Source organism: Melopsittacus undulatus, chromosome 12 (genome assembly GCF_012275295.1).
Source record: "Melopsittacus undulatus isolate bMelUnd1 chromosome 12, bMelUnd1.mat.Z, whole genome shotgun sequence".
Taxonomy (NCBI): domain Eukaryota; kingdom Metazoa; phylum Chordata; class Aves; order Psittaciformes; family Psittaculidae; genus Melopsittacus; species Melopsittacus undulatus.
This window is the reverse complement of record NC_047538.1, coordinates 12,894,750-12,915,121: the sequence shown is the minus strand read 5'-3', so window position 1 is coordinate 12,915,121 and position 20,372 is coordinate 12,894,750. Positions and strand designations below refer to the sequence as shown.

At 37.7% G+C, this 20,372-nt stretch overlaps 1 protein-coding gene across 4 annotated transcripts in view; it reads right to left on the bottom strand.

Annotated features, from left to right (window-relative positions):
- SPECC1L (sperm antigen with calponin homology and coiled-coil domains 1 like) overlaps positions 1–20,372 on the bottom strand; it is a 68,789-nt gene that overhangs the window by 32,577 nt on the left and 15,840 nt on the right. For all 4 annotated transcript variants that reach the window (XR_004080391.2, XM_034068086.1, XM_005147786.4 and 1 more), the window contains exons 3-9: positions 15,912–16,071; positions 13,303–14,936; positions 11,258–11,465; positions 4,780–4,853; positions 4,073–4,248; positions 2,239–2,402; positions 483–574 (exon numbers count right to left, since the gene is read on the bottom strand). Coding sequence is in view for 3 of the 4 variants with exons in the window: in XM_034068086.1 (XP_033923977.1) it covers positions 483–574; positions 2,239–2,402; positions 4,073–4,248; positions 4,780–4,853; positions 11,258–11,465; positions 13,303–14,936; positions 15,912–16,071 (2,508 nt within the window). In the remaining variant the exon portion in view is untranslated. The remainder of the gene's footprint in view (positions 1–482; positions 575–2,238; positions 2,403–4,072; positions 4,249–4,779; positions 4,854–11,257; positions 11,466–13,302; positions 14,937–15,911; positions 16,072–20,372) is intronic.

Here is a 20,372-nt window from a genome sequence, read left to right as displayed (position 1 = left end):
GACAAACTTCACTCAGTACAAAATGAACAAAGACAATTAATTCACAGTCATTTCATTCCTCTCTGGTCAGGTCTGATATTGAAAGCACATGCAACATGGGATACATTTATACTGATGACTGGTAACAGATTCTGTGCAAATGTCAGTCCATTGCCTGAAGGAGGATTACTGCTGTTTCTGTGCCAGGCGCAGGACTAAGAATGGACAAATAGCAACTCTAAAACTAAGAAATGCAGATAAAGTTTTCCTCCCATGCTTCTCAGTAGCATAGAATAGTGATGGTTGGGAATACTTAACAAGAACTTCCAAATTATGCCAAACCTTGTATTTCCAACACTGTTCTCAGTGAAACACTCCTGTTAGACTGAACATTTTAGTAACTACTTCCTCGAGGCAGCATTTCCCTGATATTTGTATACCACTCACAGTTTCGCATGCTCTTCTTTAAAAAGAAGAACAGAGTGCAATCACAAAACACATACCTGCATAGGGGATACAGCAGCAGCTGGGGGAGTTTTCATGGGACTTGGGCTCAGGGGAGTGCGAGGAATTGTGGCAGTAGCAGGGCTTGGAACTAGTATGAACACAGAAAGGAAGCCACCATGAGCATTGTGCTGTTTTGCAGTGAAACAGTAGATTGGCTGTTACAGTGAACTCTCACTTTGTACTTTACATTACTAGTTATACCAGATGACATTTTTCAGAATTTCAATTAGTAACTGACTGCAAAATCATTTAAATGTATGCCTACACATTTACTCCTCTGTAATTACATTCATTTTCTGTCTTGAATATATCACCCACAGTTAAAGCATAAGTTTACTGGGGGTGGACAAGGCTAAGGTGAAGGATATTATTACCCTGGCAGATGTAAATGATGGCATCATTAGTTCTTTGATCTTCAGATAATTAAAGAAATGGTATCAGGTTCCTGGGTCTGCCAGTAAGACAAAGTTAACCTGTATCACCTGCTTCTCCTTTCTGGTTTCCAATCAAAGGTCACACATACTAGATTTTATATCCCTGAAATTTTGGGATTAAACAAATAACAAATTTAGAAATGTATGAAAACACATAAATACTAAATTGGTGAATCAGTCATCTGATTATTCAACAGCATGTTTAGACATGAATGTTGCGGAATAAGGCAGAAACTAGGTTGAAATAAAAGATTCAAAAAAAGGAAGAAGGGATTTATCATTTTACCATCTAACTCTGGCAGGGAAGCACCTTTATCCAACAGCAGATTGAAAAAAAAAACCCTTCTAAATTAACACTAGCAAAGTGAAAAACCGTAAATGCCTATGAAGAAAGAGAGCAAGCATAGAAATAGAAACACGCACAGAATTGCCAAGTAATATTGAGACGCTTCTATACCTTAACCAATTTTCAGGTTATACACAATTAAAAGTAGATTTGCCATGCACAGCACAGACTAAGTCTCTCTGGTAAAACAGTCTACTTCAGGCCAAGCCTTTTTACATAAGAGACTCACAGCGACATTACAGTAAGTGAAATTCAAACCCCAAAGACCTGACAGGGGAAATATTTTAATCCATAGAGGGCCTTACATGCAAACAAAGCTAAACCCCAAGCACTTCTCCTTTGAAGGTAATTACTTTGATTCTTTATTCTGTTCATCTACAGAGAAGGACAACAGCATCTGTTTCCACAATCAGAATTACAGTGAATACTCTGTCTCAGCAGTGAGATCCCTTTCATTTTAGAAAATATTCCCTCTGTCTTTTAATAGGTGATACTAGCTGGACCTTATTTTTAATTTTCATCAGCACTTTGTTTATAAGAATGTAAGTCATTAAAAGAAACAAACTCAGCTCTAGCTATTACATGGCTTTCAGAATGCTTAATTTGGCACATTAAATTCACATTTTAATAGTCATCCTGAAATCAGCTGTGCTTCTAGCTATAATTATGTGCGTAATATGTGTTTATGTATTTCTAATATACAGGAGCACTGAATCAAAGCATCTAGCATATGAGTCACTGGCAATGCAACAATGAAAATAAAGACCAGAAAAGGATGCTCGCATATAACCGCAGCAAGCAATCTGTTGTGCAGTCTAGTTTAGGTTGGTATGTTTCAGCCATCACTTGCAGGTCATGACAGTACAGTTAAATAATTTACCTTTGCATTATCTAAGCCATTAGAAGTGTCTCTGCCAACATATGCAAAAATCATACCTTGGTATGGCTACGACACTGGTTGAAAATAATTACCTTGGGAGGCACTGTCAAATGACTTGATGAGTGTTTTTACTGTAGGAGTTGGCTCTGAGGAGGTGGATGATCTGCGACTCAGGCCCATTCCTTGTCTCAGAGCTGCCAAGTCTCTCTCGACAGCATTCATGTAATTGTACACTCGACCACGTTCCTCTTCCTGCCTGAAATCAACATGCATCCCATTTAAGGTGTTTAAATAACATTTTAACATGCAAAATCTTTAAAAAATCAACGCAAATTTGAAGCCAAATTAAAATCCATGGTCCAAATTGGCCATTACATTAACCTGGTTTTCTTTCCACTGTAATTTAGAAATAGATTACAACATAAATTATCACTGTAGGTTCCTACTATTTGTTAGCAAGAGAACTTCAGCACCAGGTGAAAAGTCTATCAAATCAATACTTGATTTAAGGCTTAATTCCTGCTCCTATCTCTCCCACACACACATGTAAACATGGATGGAAAAAAACTGAGCCTTAAGAATTTCACTATTTCTCATGAAAATAACAATCTCAGAGGGCAGAATTTTTTTCTTCCACCTGCATAACTAGAAAACATTTTACCAAGGAGGTAAGAACACATTTCTGGCATACATCTTTAGGCAGCATTTGAAACAGTTTAATGAAACAACTACTCTGATTTTTAGTACAGAACACTGACTGATTTTTTTTTGCTTCAGACTTTCCTAACACCTTCCCTCTAATACAACACCAGTATCACTTCCAAGGAATCTGATTCAGTTGCCTCTTTTCTGCAGTGCATCAATAAGTCAAAGAATGCTTGTGAATAATATGGAATCAGCAAGTCAGTTCTACCTTCAAAAGTGCACCTGTAACCTCAGAGGTTCACTTGCAAGCAGTAACTGAACAATTACAATTCTGGCTGAGATGTATTAGTAAGAACTGTTCATATGTCTTAGTTTGGTGATCTTACTTCAGATAAAATGCCTTATGCCCACCAGCCATCCACCCAGATAATTTTCCATTTTCAGTGTAACCAGTCTACTTTTCCTACCATTTTTATGCAAGTTCCACAGCCTGCATTATTTCATATCCTACTGGATGCTGGGTTAAGTGTAATGTATACTATAAAATGCCCATCCACATGGAAAGAATTGTTTAATACATACACAATATATAATACAAACATCATTACTGCAACTGTAAGCTATACATAGATGTATTCAATCCCTAGAGACAATGTAGTCAGATTCAAATGATGCTGTCCAAGATGTTCCTATTCTATGGATATGAGAACTTTAATACTTCTGAAGGACATATAACTCACGTTTCTAAATAACTGTAGCACCTAATTCAAGTCATAATACATCATAGTTTGAATTGTTCTACTAAAATGTCCTTATACCAAAGCATCTCTATTCCCAGAAGCAATTATCAGTGGAAAGAAAACAGTACAGGATATATGCAGAATTAGATGAGGGTTTCTTCTCAGGTAAAAATCCAGTTGTATTTTAACCATACACAAAGCCTTGGCTGCTAATAAGAAATACTAACGATGGCACAGAAAGGCCAGCGCTCCTTGTTCTTCCACACTGAGGAAAATGCCCGGCTGTTAAATGAGAAAAATTCCCCACTTGACCTGGTTTTGCAAACTGAATATTTTTGGATGGATGAAACATATAGTATAGAGAAACAAATACTGTTCTTAAAGCTATTTTGACCCCTGAAAGCCTGCATTGTGGAAATACAGATAGCCACAGTGAGAGGATTTGTGAACTTCCGGAGTCTCAGTAATAGATAAGATACTGGATTACCAAAGTTGTACCCCCCTATACAAAAGAAGCAATACCCCTACTGTCTTTGCATACTTGCGCGACTTGATTTCTTCCAGCTCTTTAGTGAGCTTCTCATTTTTCTCCTGAGCTTCATGTAATCTACGCTTCAGGTCTCCTATCTCTTCCTGGGCTTCAGACTTGATATCATTTGCTATAACCACTGCAGTCTGTAGATCAGCCTGGAACTGACGCCATTCTGCTGACTCCTCCTATAAATAAATAAAACACTAAATTGAAAGCAGCAGCAACAATTTTGAATCTAAAAATAAAAGTTACCTTTATTATTCACAGTTTTCCTATGCTGTTACAGGAGTGGCAAAGGCACTCATCTCTGGCATTAGATACAACCTAACTTACAGGTTAAATCAAAGTAGTTTTGCTGGAAATAATGCTGGAAATAATTAGATTTCCAAGGTCATGAATTTCTTTTCTAGAAACAAAGAAAATGTTCACAATGGTGGGGGGGGGGGGGTGGGGGGGGAAATTACAAAATTAAACCATGCATCAGAAGACACAGGAACATTTTCTCCTACGCCCAACACTGTATCTTTGTGACACTGGGAACGCTCCAGAATTCTTTAGTTTCTGTAGGTTAGTAAATATTTTTCTGTATGATGCCCATCTCTCAGAAATAATAATTTTAATTGTATTACATCTAATATTATCTTTTTGCAATTGCACATGCAGGTCTTATGACTTTCCAAGTTCACAGTTTATTGAGTTTTTAAGTTTTAACCTACCCGGAGTCTCCTGTGGAGATTCTTTATCTCTCTTTCCATGTCATGTTTTTGGTCCTGAAGTTTTTTAACTGTATCTGGAAAGAAAGTCAAATTCTCTGTAAGATCTTAATCAGGAATCTATTTACATTAAAAAAAGTAACTGAAAAACCCACACAAAACCTTGCAAATGCTTTGGAAAACTTACTCTGAAAATGTATTTTTTGTAATCAAAGCCATCTGGAGAAAAATATTATGAGGGGAAGTAATTTTACAGAAAGTGTCAACAGGTACAACTTCTCTATGACTGGTGAGGAAAACAGCATAAGTAAATTCAATTCTTACACAAATCCCAGTTTCTTTTCTATCCTTCACAGTATTAAAATGACAAAGCAATAGCAAAGAACAAATAAACCAGGTAGGTAATCTAACATGGAAGGATCCTTAAAACATGGAAGTCTGGGGGTTTTATCTCTTCAAACATAAGCTACAGCTACATGAAGCCTTTTGATTCAGTTTACTCCTTGCCACAAAGCAGCTGACATAACACTCAGAGCCATGCCCTCAGCGGGGATAAAATTCCACTCCTGTCCTCAAGAATCCTACATTCTTGTCTCTCAAGCTACTATTTGAAGTTGAAGCAAGCTATATTTACAGCAAAGGGACAAACTGTCGATAAGATTATGTTATGAAAGAAATGGTCCTCTAAATCTGTCAGCAACCACACAAAAGGATATGCAGCTTGATGGCCACCAGCTCCTCACGTGGCGTCTGACAGACTGGCTACTGCAATTATTCATTTGCTCCTTTATTCAATACACAACGACAATGTGATTGATTACTCTTTTCTTATAACTAAGCAACTAATGAAGAAAAGCACAGCATAGACTTCTAATTAGCATGGCCCTTCACTGGTCCTTGGATTGTAGGATGGTTTATCCAGCATCATGTAGCAATTTTCAAATTGTAAAAATGATGGATCACTTGACTGAATGCCTTTTTTTTTGTTCAGGTTCATTGTTCCAAGACCTGCTTGACACATTTTTCCTGTATTGTAGCAATGCTCTTTTCACAAAAAGATGAAAGGTGCCCAATACACTCAAACTGTTCAAAATACAAAACCCTGTCAATTCTAACTGCGTAAGAAATGTTTGAATAGCCAGAAGATGTTCATACAGACTGATAAAGTTTTGTGGCTCTCATTTTCAACATGAAAACACTTTCCAGCATTTTGATTTGGGTATCAGGACTCCAGAAAACCATTAAACCACTTTATTCTGTTCTTCTATCAATACCTAACAATGCCCTCCCAACTAAGTCTGTATCTTCAGTACTCCTGGTCTTTTGTCAAAGGGCTTTTCTTAACAATAAAAATGAGGTTATGGCCAGCCAAATAGAAAATAGTAAGCATTTTAAAAATGTTTAAATCAAATGTTATGTTGAAACTAGATGATCTTTAAGCTCCCTTCCCATCCTAACCATTTTACAATAAATCTTTCAGGCTTGGAGAAGTTGAAACACTGAAATTAGACAGCTGCTTCTGTATTTGCCAACTCACTATAAGACTGCACATTTTAAGATGCATCCAACTGATCTTTAAGCTTTGAAGATAAGCCTAACAGGCCACTCCAATGTCATGCTACCCTGGTACTTAAGCAAAGCCCTCCAATTTTTAGCTTGTCTCTATACACAATTTGTTTGAGTTAAAATCAGCACTGAGATGCCAGCTTTAGGTCCAAGTTGTAAAAGTCACTCCCTCTCCCCATCCTATTTTCCTCTAAGCACATGCTAAAAACCCAATTGCACATTAGATTACTTTTAACAGTGACAGCAAGTCAACATGCCCTACAGAGCTTCCAGTAGCATTCTGAAACAAAATGACCATATTCTCTTTTAAAGTTCAAAGAAAATGTGTTTTTAAAAAACAAAATCTGTTCTACTACTAAAATCAAGCTACCGTTCGTCTAAAAATAACCACAAACCAGAAACTATGAATGCATCCAGAATTAAAGCTTGTGTAATGCCATTGTTTTGAGCTCTTGTGAGATATGAAACGCACCATTAAGTTTTAGTATATTTATGCTTTGAAGTAAAACACAATGGTCTGAATATTTTGCAGTTACTATAAACAATACAGAGTACTTCACAGCAGTTGTTGGAAACAGCCTTATCCCTCAGTTCATCCAAGAGATTTAAAAACAAAACAAACAAACAACCCCCCCAAAAAAAAACCCTATTAAATTGCAACTGTATTTCAAACAGTGAGAAATTAAGACTAAGATAAGTGATTTCATCTGACAGTCTGAACACTATTCTTCACATTGTGTCACCAATTACAGCCTGAAAATTCAAGTAGTCAAACTGGGTACACAGGCAGCAACTCCCAATAGAGCTGCCTTGCAGTATCCTTCCTTTCTGCATCCTCACAACCTCCACGACTCTTCTGTAGCACACACTAAACCTTTCCACTTGTATGTGCTGTAATTTGTAGGACAGGTACTTTTCTTCTACCATTATCTGGTCTCCAGTTAAGAAGCACAGACAAGAAAGAGGACTGAGATAAAAGTAAAAGTAACTATTGTTTAGGGTATGTGAAGAGCAAGGAGACCGTTCTGATGAATGAACAGGCTAATCAAAACTGGCAGCTCAGCAGCTGCCTGTATTTTACTGCAGGATCCAATTATGTCCACATTTTACCAAATGATACTGATTTAAATCACAGTTTAACAAGGCCTTGCTTTTTAAAATGTAGAAAAATAAATTATGGGAAAAACATATTGCAAATGATAAAGAAAAACATTGCAACTAGGGCTGGAGGTGGGAGGAAAAGACTAAGATGTCATCTGAATGTTGTAAGGCTGCCAGAGAAAAAGTATCACTGTATTCTGTATCTGGAACTCTTACTAATTGTAATCAGCTGTTAGAATACATCACTACAAAATAAAAATTAAGTATCAAAGATCAGCTGATTAATATCAAAAGTCTCGGGAGGGGGAGGGGGAAGAAGGGGGAAAAACAGAAAAAACACTATATTCCTTTCATTCGTGAGAAGCAACACCAATGCAAGTAAACATGACCCAGGCAAACCTACAATGGGCATTCTCAGTTTTGCACTAGTTCCATTGGTTTGCCTTATACTAGGATAGCATTTCATTTTTTGTTAGCATAGAAGTGGCTATGTCAGTATAATCTCATCTACACAGCAGCACCAGCATCACAGTTCACTTAAGAATCATACCTTCCTTATATAAGGAAGAGGTGCTAGTCAGAAATATGCCAAAGCTCATGCCATTTGCACATCAGTCTTGCTCTTGAGCTCATCACTGTCAGATAACATCTAATATAGAAAGAAAGCTGAATTTTTAAAGGGTCCAACATTAGCACACTCCCCCCAGCCTAACAATTAGAAAATGAGCATCCAATTGTCTTTTCCAACACTAGGGTAGAAAAGGCCTAAATACGGTAATGTAGAAATTAAGTTTTGCAACTGCTGTCAAGATTCTCTTCAGAATGAGATATAGCAGAATTAAAACACTGTCAACTCCATACAAGAACCATTTCTTCACTCAACAATAGATAAATTAACTTTCTTGCTCACCTACCCTTGTCCAAAAAATGTACTGACTTAAATAGTTACAGACTAAGAGAACTGATGTTTTTAGCACATGTACCTTGTGCTCAGTGAACATGCAATGAACATTTTCAGGCTTCAGAAGAGCCATCTGACAACTGATAATCTAACCTACAAATAGCAACTTTCCGCAAATCAGGAGACAAAGTTCTCTGAAAAAAAATCCCCCACAAACTCTTATTAACTGTTTGGAAGAACAATAGGTTTCTTTTTTCATTCAACGTGACTAATGTGACAGCTTGGCTACCTGACTGCAGTTTTTCTGCAGCGAGACACGAAACCCAGAGGCATCACGCCACCTAGTGCAACGCTTGCCTCTCCTGCACTTCCAACCAGCACTCTCTCTCCCAGCCCCTCTCCTCCACTCCAGAACCTAGTTTAATCAGTGTAGTTTACATCCTACTGTTCACATCAAAGAGATCCCTGTTTTTAAAGGCAAACATATTAACAGCTAAAATGTGACAGATTAATATTCAGATGACTGTGAAAAAGGCCCATATGTTTGTTTGTTGTACTTTCTGGTTTTGAAAGCCCACAATGAAGCATGCCCCAATTACCAGTGCTAGAGCATTTCATATTCTTACATTACTATTGAGGGCTGATTAATCAATAAAATTGAATGAATATGCATCACTTAATCTATGAAGCATCTTTCTTCTAACTGTAAAGCCTGCCTTTTACTAATTCTTTAAGTGATAATTTTCCAACACTTGTCATTTACTCAGGTGTCTTGCTGTCCCTTTCTTCACTCAATAACTTTGCCAGTCAGCAAATTCTCTCCTTCAGGCATGGATTAGATTTCCTTATATATTAAAATCTAAAATAAAAGTTCACTAAAGAAAACCTTTATGGTTCTTTACAATACCTGGTAATTCAGGCTGAAAAAACACCATTCTTCTAACTAGTGCTTTATAATACCTAAACCAACACTAAATTCTCCACATTTAAAAGCACAGACATTACACATTTGACTGTTGCAATACCAGAACTGACCAAAAGTCTGATCAGCATAAGAGAACTTCTACTACCAGCATGTGCTTTTCTGTCACTTTAGTACAGATTTTTAGAATTCTGCCTTTTAGATGTTGCATGTACTAGCACAAGTCACAGATTTGGTGTTCACAAAGAACAGTAATGCTGTTCTTTGCTGTCACTACTTAGAAGCTACCAGCAAGAAACTCCTGTACGAGGTTTAAATACGAGCCCATAATGAACAGTGTTTCAAAGTGGCCACAAAAAAAAGTGTTTTAAAGTCCACACTATTTTTCGGTTGCCATTCCTCCTTACCGCCACTAGATGCCACTCTCCTTCCTGCCTAGAACTAAAATCCAGCTTTCTTCCCTAAAGGATCACTCCAGGCCAACAACTAGCACAGTTAAATTTTCCAGACTATGTCAAGAGTGATGAGTAACAAAGATTGTCATAACTTCTGCTGAAAACTCCTGCTCAGGCAGAGGTTTATCTGTTTGGAATTTTACCAGTTTCAGTGAAACACCTGCTAGCTGGTTTGTACACCCAACGAAGCATCTAAAAACTAGAGCTGCCTTGTAACCAGGTATCACAAGGCAGATACCTAAATGTTTACTTGCTTACAGTGCTGTTTCCTGTAAGAATGTATTTCAACTAATGGACAAAACAATGCAAGTAGAAAAGTGTTCAACCTTTTAAAGTCTTTGCTACAAAAACGACTTGAACAAAGTCAGAGTCACTGACCACGTCTGAGCTCCTGCTCCAAGTGAATGTGTGTCTTTGGTTTTGGTACAGAAACAAAAAGAAAAAGGCAGAATAAAAAGCTTACACACAATTTGTAAAAAGAAATAGTGACTGCTTTTCCAGCCAAAGAAATGCTGTTTAGGGAAACCAAGTTGACAGCCACATGTCTGAAAACATTTAAGTTTCAGTTGAATAAACAATGTAGCTTGCTTAAAACACTACCTGTTCTTGAGAGCAGCCCAATTTAAATCCTTTCTATGAATATTTCCCTTGCTGTTAAAAAGGGATTATGCTTTGGTTTTGTTCCCATGTTGTTTAATCTTTGTATGCCATGGAAGAGCAGCAGATACGCTGTATGTAGCACTGTGTAAAGACAGCTTTCCAGGGTACAGTTGCCCAAGTTCTTATTTAGATGGAGACTAATTGCAGAATTCCAGCCTGTGGTAGGAATGTCTCAGCACATCTTGGAGAACAGAGAAAGTTCTAAGGCACAGACAGCTAGCCGATCACACAGTAATGACATTACAATGAATGTCATTATAAGCCCTAAGCATTTCTTGTATGGTGGCGAAAGTCAACAGATAAAATTTTATTATAACTTGCTTAAAGTTTGTCACATTCATTGCTAGGTTCACAGAGCAGCTTCAGGACTTGAGCAAATCTACACAGAAAGAGATCTAGAATACATCCATATTGCCAACTCAGCTCTGACTAAAACTACCTTTCTTCAGGTGGGAATAATGAGATTAGTTATACACATGCTCAAGATACCTGGGAACTCCTGATATTTGGGCACTCCAAGGAGTTCTTCAAAAAAGCCACGACCAAAACACTAGCTCAATCATCCAATCTCAAAAATACACAAGGAGCACCCTGCTAAGTCTGTAATTTCAATGTTCTTTTACTTTGAAAAACAACTTGAAAACATCATTATCAGATTTCGTATTTACTCTCAGTTCACAGGTTTTAATTCCCACACCAGCTACTCCTTGGACTGGAAAAACAAAGCCAGCCTGATTTTTTCTCTTACTGTATAAGGGTTCTGCAAAGGCCCGTCTAATTTGAATTCAGACATATAGAAGACAAGTGAAAATATTTCCACAATCACAGTGTTCTTAAATTATTATTTCTCTCACAAGAGAAACTCGTAACACTTACTCTCCAAATCAGATATGATGAGGTTGTCGTGAAGCTTCACAGCACGATGCTGCTCTACTTCATCCTCCAACTCAAAAATAGTTTCTTTCATATCACTCCTCTCAGTCTCTTTTTCATCTAGTTCTGTCCGAAGTTTTTCTAGAGTCACATTGAGATCCTCAATTTGTTTCTTGGCTTCTTCTTGGAACACTCTGTATTCATCTTCAACCTGAAAAAACATGTCTTGTAATAACTAAATTGGTTGCATTTTAAAACACACTTCTAGTTTCTACCATACTTAAAATATACTTTTTTGCAGCCATAAGAAAGTATGGGACAAGAAGTCATGCGTAAGCCTTAGAAAAATGTATTGTTCTAGTGCAACTATTTTCCTGAGCCAGAGTTAAACTTCTTTATTCCCAAGATGAATATATGAGCATTCCCCAGCTACTTTAACAGCAATGTCTGTATTCAAGAGAAGTAGCAATACCATAGTACCAAGGCTGTAGTTTCATGAGCAGCTGATCCAATTTAACATCTAGCTGCTGTGGAAAAGGGAAGAGGTGGTGGGGGAAACTCTTTACTCTTTCTTGCCAAAAAAAAGGCCTGCACTCTTCTGCGCATCGATTTCATTGCTTGCTGGACCTCTGAGATTATTCATTTCCTTAACCAAGTAGCAGGATCCACTTTTGTGTGTGAGATGTGTTAGTGAGCTGAAGTAGCTCCCAGAGGACTCATACCAGCTACTAAACTGAAGTACAAAACCAGAAAAAAAACAAAGCCCAGGGAAAGGAAGGAGAAGACTTCTTGCTTTCAAGAGCAGCCAGGCTATTTTATCCTGCCTCATGAAACCGCAACAGAAGTAACAAGCTGAGATTAGAGGCACTGTAACTTTAACCCAAGGACAAAAATAGGGCATCAGAAAAACAAGAGAAATCAGGTCATGGCTTAGGGTGGGTCAGCACAGGCATCAATTTTAACAGACAAAATGCCCTGCTTTAAATAATCTGTTTCAGTATTTTTTATTTCAATAGCACTACCCAACTGCAATTATTAAAATGACACTTTTTTTCTCCTCCCAATTAAGGTTGATTCTAAACTGGCTGGTGATCATGATTAACATGCTGACTTGAAACTAAAATATAGTTTAGACTACATTTGGCATAAACTGTCTCATCAGAAAGACAGACTCTTAAATGCACCCTCAAAGTTATTGAATATTTTACGATTCTTATTTTATATTAAATTATCTAGTAAAGACATCTTGTAAAAGCATTTACCATAAATTAGTTACATCTAGATCAAAACAGATATCCCAGAACTAGAAATATGCATTTAAAACCCAGTCAATACACAAGCAGCTGCAGGATGTATCATTAGTAAAAATCCCTATGCATATTTGCCATATTTAATAATAATTTTTAGAAAGCTTATCAGAATATTTTAGTTTGTGGGGTTTGTTTGCTTTTGTTTTTTGATTTAAAACTAAAATATGTATTCAGTATATTAAGTTGGGTAAAATTTCTGTCTACCTCAGAATTAGTTATACTTTAACTGGAGAAAGAAGACATTTTTCTGCTTTCTTTATCATTAGATATCAACCAACTTGAATAGGCTGAAACTTCAAAATATTCTCTCCACACCTGTGACAGGTCCCACAGGTCATCACCAGCTCGGTGAACATTTCAAGCTTTGCCTCCCAGTACTTCCTCAGCAATACCCTGGCACTAACGCCTTGAAACTCTTCCAGAAGTCATGAAATTTAAGCACAAAATTCATACAGTATCTTAAATGCTGCTTGAGTTTGGTGCTTGAAATAAGTTGCAGAGTTTAAATACCAGTATTTTAAAAACAGAAGCATGACAGTTACCGCATGGCTGAATGTGTCCATATAGTTTCTAAAAAGACCTCTCACATTTTCATAACAAAGATCAAGGAACCAGTCCTAACACTGATGCAGTCCTATTAACCTCATCATTAATCCTTTACTTCAAAAAGGACTACAGTGACAAACAGTAAGTCATATTGTATATTGGATGTTAAAATACAACTGTTTTAAACAGTACCTTAGCAATGGCATCCTGCAGTCGGTTGGCATCATTGCGAGTGTGTGCCAGCTCTTCTTGCAGACTACTGGCCAAGGTCTCTGCTTTTTCCTTATCCAGCCTGACACTCTCCAGCAAATCTTGTATATCTGATTTGTCTCCAGAGTTGTGTATGGAATACAACTCGGCCACTTTCTGCTTTTCATGCTCCAACTGAGCTTTCAGCCTGTTCATCTCAATCTGGTCACTGGCTACCGTGGCTTTGTACTCCTCTAAGGTAGATGCTATCGCTGTTTTGCTTTTCTGTTCTGACTCAATAATCCGTTCCATGTGGTGATTTCGCTCTTTTAACGCTCCTATCATTTCTTGAGCCTCCTTGTTGTCTTGTTCTGCCATCTTCAAAGTGTTGCTCAAGTGCTGCTGCACACCTAAGAGCTGCTCTCGCTCAAACCGAGCATTTTCTGCAAGGTCCATATAACGTTGCTCTAACTCCATGTAGCGACCACTTTTCATATCTTCATCAATTACATATGAAATATGGTGTTCATCTAAAAGGGACCGAAAATACTCAATTTGGCGGCTGAAGTGTTCCAACTTGTCACTTTGCTGGCATAAGGATTCCATGAGGATTACTTTTTCCTCTCCAAGTCTTTCATTCTCACTGTTTAGCTCTTGTGTTATTTGTTGCAAATCTGCAAGTTCTTGAAGTGTGGCTTGGAGCTCTTCAGCTGTACTGTGTTGATTCTCTTCCATCTGATGAATCCGTTCTGTCAGACAAGCTACAGACACTTCACTTGCATTGCCACTACTTCCCTTCCTTGATCTTTCTATACTTGGTACACCTTCAGACTCCGAAGATGATGGAGCATCTAAGGCATCATCACTTGATGTCAGTGGCTGATAAACTTCACTGCACTCACTGTCTAAATTATCCATGGAATTACTATGTTGGTTGTCCATCAAAGTGTTTTCATCCTGACTTAACAAGTCTTCCATTGATCCAGGAGCAGAACCTTCCACTGAAGATGTCAGAGTACCACCACCATCACTGTGATTGCCAGCTGTGATCTCTGGACTCAAGGACTGATAGCCAAAAAGTTTTTCAGAGTTATCCAGTCTTTGCTCCAAAGAAAAGCCTAATGCATTTAGTCTGTCTTTTAACATTCGATTCTCATTCTTCAGCTGGTTCAGCTCTTCTCGGATGGCAGTGTTTTGTTCCTGTAACTGTAGCAATGTAGACTCTACATCAGTTGGCTGATGGGTAACTATGGCCTCTTTTTCCTCAGATTTTTCATCACCTTCAAGCTGATCTTCATTAAGTCCCAGCTGAGCACGCATATCCCTTAGCTCATTCCTCAGATGCAAGATTTCCACATCTTTAGTTTTTGCCAATGTCAGAAGATCATTCACCTTTGCTTCCAATGCAGCTTTGTCACTGATTTGATTGTCTGATTTGGACTTACTCATCCGAATATCTGATTCTGGGTTGGTGCGACTGCGGGAGCGTTTTGCCAGTACCGTATCATTGGTCCCCTGCCCAGTCAAAGGAAGCTTTTTGCTCTGGCTTAAACGAGAACGGTCACGTATTCTTTCTCTAGAAGAGCTTGACTCTTTATTTCCAGATGAAGTGCTACGCTTAGTTGTGGAACTGGTACCTGTATGTTTTTTGAAAGTTAGGAACATTAATTAAAAATACAGTTATCTGTAACAGACAACTGTGTATTTTGTATCAGCAATACAGCAGTTGATCTTCTGAATCACACTGGTCAATACATTTCATAAAACACATTTAGAGTAAACACTTCTACATCCCGAATCATGAATCAGGGCAGTTATATTTTAATTGATACACACTTTACTGATTGCTATGCTTTACCTGTATACTGGAAATGAGCAAGACTTTAAAGTTTAACATTTGCAAGTTTCTTTTTTTTCCACTCTTCAACAGCTTCTGATAAATTACGCACAAACTGCAGCAGTGCTATTCCTACAAGTTCACATTTGTCTCCCTTTTGAGTATATCTGAATGTAAGTTTTTAAGTGATAGTTTACATATCATGATTCCACAAAATAAAAGTTAAGGGGTTTTGCATTTTCATCTCATTTCATAAAGACAATGATAGGTTATTACTACTTTATTTCCAGAAGCTTCACAGCTTTGCAAGCATTATTTTACCAAGAACAGCAACAGAAGGCAAGACATACTTCTAAACACATTGATAATACACTAAATTTCACTTTTCCAAACAGCTTCTGAAAGCTCTCTTACTTTATAAAGCAATATAGGATGTCCAAAATGTTGACTGCAACAAGGGATCTCATCTTAAAAGATTTAGAGCTTGAGGCACAGATTTTTTAAGACAACTTAATCTAGGAAAACCTACGATTCTATAGATTAATTATAATGTCTAGTTTTATATAGTAGTTGCATAATCAGTACTGGAAAGAATAAAAGGAACACCCTCCAAAAAGGCAATTACATTATTAAAAACCATACAAAGAGAACATAAGCCATTTGATTTGAGTATGGCCTTACTGACATTTCATTAGGCAGCCTGGAACCTCAATACATAATAGGAAAATAAAAAGCCACCCAATTACCATCTTCAAGGATCAATATATCCATTTACCTGCAATAGTTTTGGGTTTATTTTCCAGACTGTTCATGGTTGTCCCTGAAGCTGAAGATGCTGTTGATACACAAGTGCTCTTCTTTGCCTTGACACCATTGGTCATTGTCACTCCACCACCACCTGCCATCCCCGCTAAGAGGTCATCATTGCTCTTAGTCTGAAAGCAAGGGAAGAAGCAGCTTTAGGGCAGCTAGCTGAGATGTCTGCATAACCAACATTTCTTCTGTTAAAGATTTCATGAGTTTAAAAAGTACATATATGACTAGTCATGTATCTATGAAAGAATGTTGAAAAGTATAAGTGCACTGCACTGTGCAAGGTTACTAAGTTGGAAGTTGAACTTCAACTCCTTAAATATGATTGACCATAGAAAAAGAGTCTTCTCTCTCCCCAAAAAAATGCTTAATGCTTCAATACCAAAGAGAAAAAAAGAAAAAAACTAATTAAGGGAAGTACAGTAACATACCACAGTGTAACACTTGTCAAGTTTGACTGAAAGCTTGCTTAAGCATAAGAATGAAGACAAATAAACCTCCAAATACTAAGAAGTTAGATAATGCCCTTCAATAGAACATGATCAAGCATTTTCTGGTGGAAAAGTGCACAGGAAGAACAAACCAAGCCAAACAAAAAAACGAAAACAACAACAACAAAAATCCAACATTAACAAAATACCAGAACTCAGAGGATTAGAGAGGGAAAGAGCCACCCCCACCATGTATCTTTGCTTTGTTGTTATGCTCTTTACTAAGCACTCTCAGAGACAGAATATGTTTGATGTATTTTTGTCTGACCTTGTATGATCATTCCTGAAACTACTGTTAGCCACAAAAGCTGCCTGGAATGTGACAAGGCAATAAGCACAGGAGTCTCAAGAACCAAATTCCCAAATAAGAATTCATCTTTCAAATTAAAGCAAATGCTACAAACATTAAGTTTCCAAGTATTAATTGCCAGACTTTACAACCCTTTAAAAAGCATTTTTTCAAATGGTGAAACCATCAAAATATGCTAAACACTTCCCCTGCTATAAGGCCAAGAAAAATTAAAAGAAAACAGCTGTGTTAGCAGCATTCCTCGAGTAACTGTGTTCTTCAGCTGGATAACACATTTGAAATCTCAACCAGCATCCCAGCAAAGAGGTAGTGCTTAGGAATTAACCAGCTGCTTTACTTTATGACTTTCATATTCTGCAGGTTTATAATTTCTAGCTCCCATACATATTAATGTTAAAAATTAGACGCCAGACATGGTTTTATATAGTAAGAACGAAGGTACGTTTGCTTAATTGAAAAAAAGAAAGAAGCAGTTGCATCTCCGTTCCATATAGTTCCTTTTTCCAAGTGGGAATTTCAGAGCAGCAGGAACACTGATACTGTGGAAATGACATGCTGGGATTTATGCCATTTACAAAGAGCAGCTGCAAAACAAAAGGAATTTGGGAAGAGAACATATTTGTTCTACGAGCAGTTGTTAGAAATACAGATAATTTGTGGATAGAAACAGGTATTTGTGAGGGTAAAATCCTCCAGGACAAGAGCGTTTTTACAGAATCATAGAGGAAGTGGTACAGCCTTCTAAAAAGATTTACAGAAGGCTGGATGAAAACATTACTCCAAGGCACTTGTCTGATGTGCAACAAAGCTGGCTTTTCTGCTACAAAAAAGTCACTGTTCCATCCCACTCTTCTCCACATGCTTACACTGAGCTGTGTAAATTGAAGCTTTTTCAAAGGGCTCCTTCCTCCCAGGAGCCAGATCAGTTCCTTGATCTGCTGCGTCACACACCCATGCAAACCAGCAGATGCAATCTAAGTACCAGTGGGACAATAAAAATGTTGAAGAACTACAAAATCAAGAAAGCTCACACCACTTGTGTGGGAAGAGCTGAGCACAAACTACTCTGTATAACAATCCTCCACAAGTGGGGGGGGACAACCTTGTGATGCAGCTATCACCTAAACTAAGGTATTATAAAATGGTGTAGAAAGTGATTTTCTATTTTGCTACTGAATCTACCAGTCAGCAAAGATGAGAGTTCAAATGGACTATTAGCTGTCAACATTTTTACCCTGTTGAAAGAGTGAGGAAATTAGATTAAGCTTTTAGACACTTACAGTACATGTTATCAAGCCAAATAGGTCAAGAGGTGACTCAGCTTGAAGAAAAAAAAAAAAAAGCCAAGTAAAATACACACTTTCTGACATTAGTCATCCCCAGTCCTTGCTGAACAAAGGAATTTAAGACAGCAATTCTTCTTCTGACCCATAAACTATTACTAGTCTAGATTGGAAGGCACTGCCTCCTCTGCAGCCAATTAGTAAACAGTTTCTCCAAACTGTAACACTACACTCTTGGCAAAGAAAACTATTTAGCAAAGCTTTGGAAAAATTACAAACCAGCAGCTCTCTTTTCTTAATGCTCCACAATGACAACTATTCTTAACTGTAAAAAAACAAAGTACTTTTGTTGTGTATATTTTTAATGGAAGAAAAAGCAACGTTGTATGTTTATTAAACAGCTTTTTTCCTCATTTACTGAGGACAGTGCAATCCTGCTTAGCATTAAAACCCCCACATTAAAATATGAAACATTAGAAATTACCAGAACTAGAAATGCTCATCCAGGCCTATTTTGATTTTCTCTATTGAAAAACCACTTTGTAATTATACAAATCATAGTCTGTTTTCCCTCACATCTTTCTTTCAGTGCAATGTAACTTGAATGACCTCTACAATTCATTTCATCTTAGTTTCTCAACATGTATATCCTATTTACTGCACCTTATTCAAATCCCTTTATATATATATATAAATAAAAATGTATATAATTATTCCTACCTGGAACTTTCTTTGAAGCTTGCTGTTGCTGCATTTGAGTGCTTCAAACATCAAACTTAACAACAATCTGTAATTAAGTTACTTACATTTTGCAAACGCAATACTGAAGCCTAGACACATGAATACTGAAAACACATTCTAATTTTGAATATTCAAATATTGGTGTCCAAGTCCTGGCTTTTCAGGGACACTGGATTTTGCAATGTGTTTGTACGAAGTACAACTGCCGTCTCTCCTGGGTTCAGCAGTAGCAGTCATTTTTCTCCTTCTTAGTAGCTGGTGCAGTGCTGTGTTTCCGACTTTAGTCTGGGAACAGTGCTGATAACACACTGATGCTTTTAGTTCTTGCTAAGTAATGTTTATTCCAATCAAGGACTTTTTCAGTCTCATGCTCTGCCAGTGAGGAGGGGCACGGGAAGCCAGGAGGAAGCAGAGGCAGGACATCTGACCCAAACTAGCCAAAGGGGTATTCCATACCACAGTGCATCATGCCCAGTATATAAACTGGAGGGAGTTACCTGGAAGGCCCAGACAGCTGATAGGGTCAGGCTTAGTATTGGTCGGCGGGTGGTGAGCAACTGTATTCTCTCCCCTTGTTATTTCTCTTATCCTTATTCTTACTGGTGGTAGCAGTAGTAGTTTTGTGTTATACCGTAGTTACTGGACTGTTCTTATCTCAACCTGTGGGATTCACATTCTTCTGATTCTGCTCCCCATCCCTCCAGGAGCTGGGAGAGGAAGAAGCAGGAGCAGGGGGGAATAAGAGCGCAGCTGAGTGTTTCTGTGTTACCAGCTGGGCTTAAACCACAACACTGTCTAATTACAGTTGTGAGTGTCAGTATGATCACAAGCACATCAGACAAAAAAAGTAAAATTAATGATCTTAAAAATGAGAACACATTGTTATTTGCAGAGTATTTTTTGACAAAGTCAAAACTAAAAGTGGGTGGCAATGACCCTCCTGTTGTAATAATGTGGGTGTCGGTGGGTGCTGAGCATTTACAAAAGTCCTGGGCAAAGTGGGAACCAGAAAAATACATGAATTAACCAACAAAAAGCACAGTGAAGCAGATGGACAAACCAACCTCTGGAGCAGTGCTCAGCTGTACGGAAGGGTGGGTCTCAGAGTTTCTTCCTGTGCTCATGTCCACCCACTTTGAAAACTCCACAAAACAGGACAAATCTATGGAACAATGCACAGGGAAAGAAGCCCACCTGAAGCTGAACACCGTTCTATGGTTGTATCATGAAGAGAAGAGGAAAAATCCCACCCTATAATTTCAAAGTAATTTTCAGTTTTGCAGCATCATTGCTGAATGAGTGAAGATTGCTATAGTAGGGTATACGTGTATTTCTTCTCTTGAACAGTAGTCATTCATTCAATATCCAACTCAAATGTTTCTGTAGCTATACACACACTTTCCCTGAGGACTGAACAAATGAGTAAGCTGTTGTAATTGAGGTTATTTCTGGGGTTTTTGTTTTTTTTTTTGTCAATGGATATTAAATGGACTTCATAATGCACACACTAATTCATCAAGTCCAAGAGAAGATCTTGTAACCACTAAGAGGAAAACAATGTGCCAAATGCTTCACCAACAACATCAAATATAAAACTA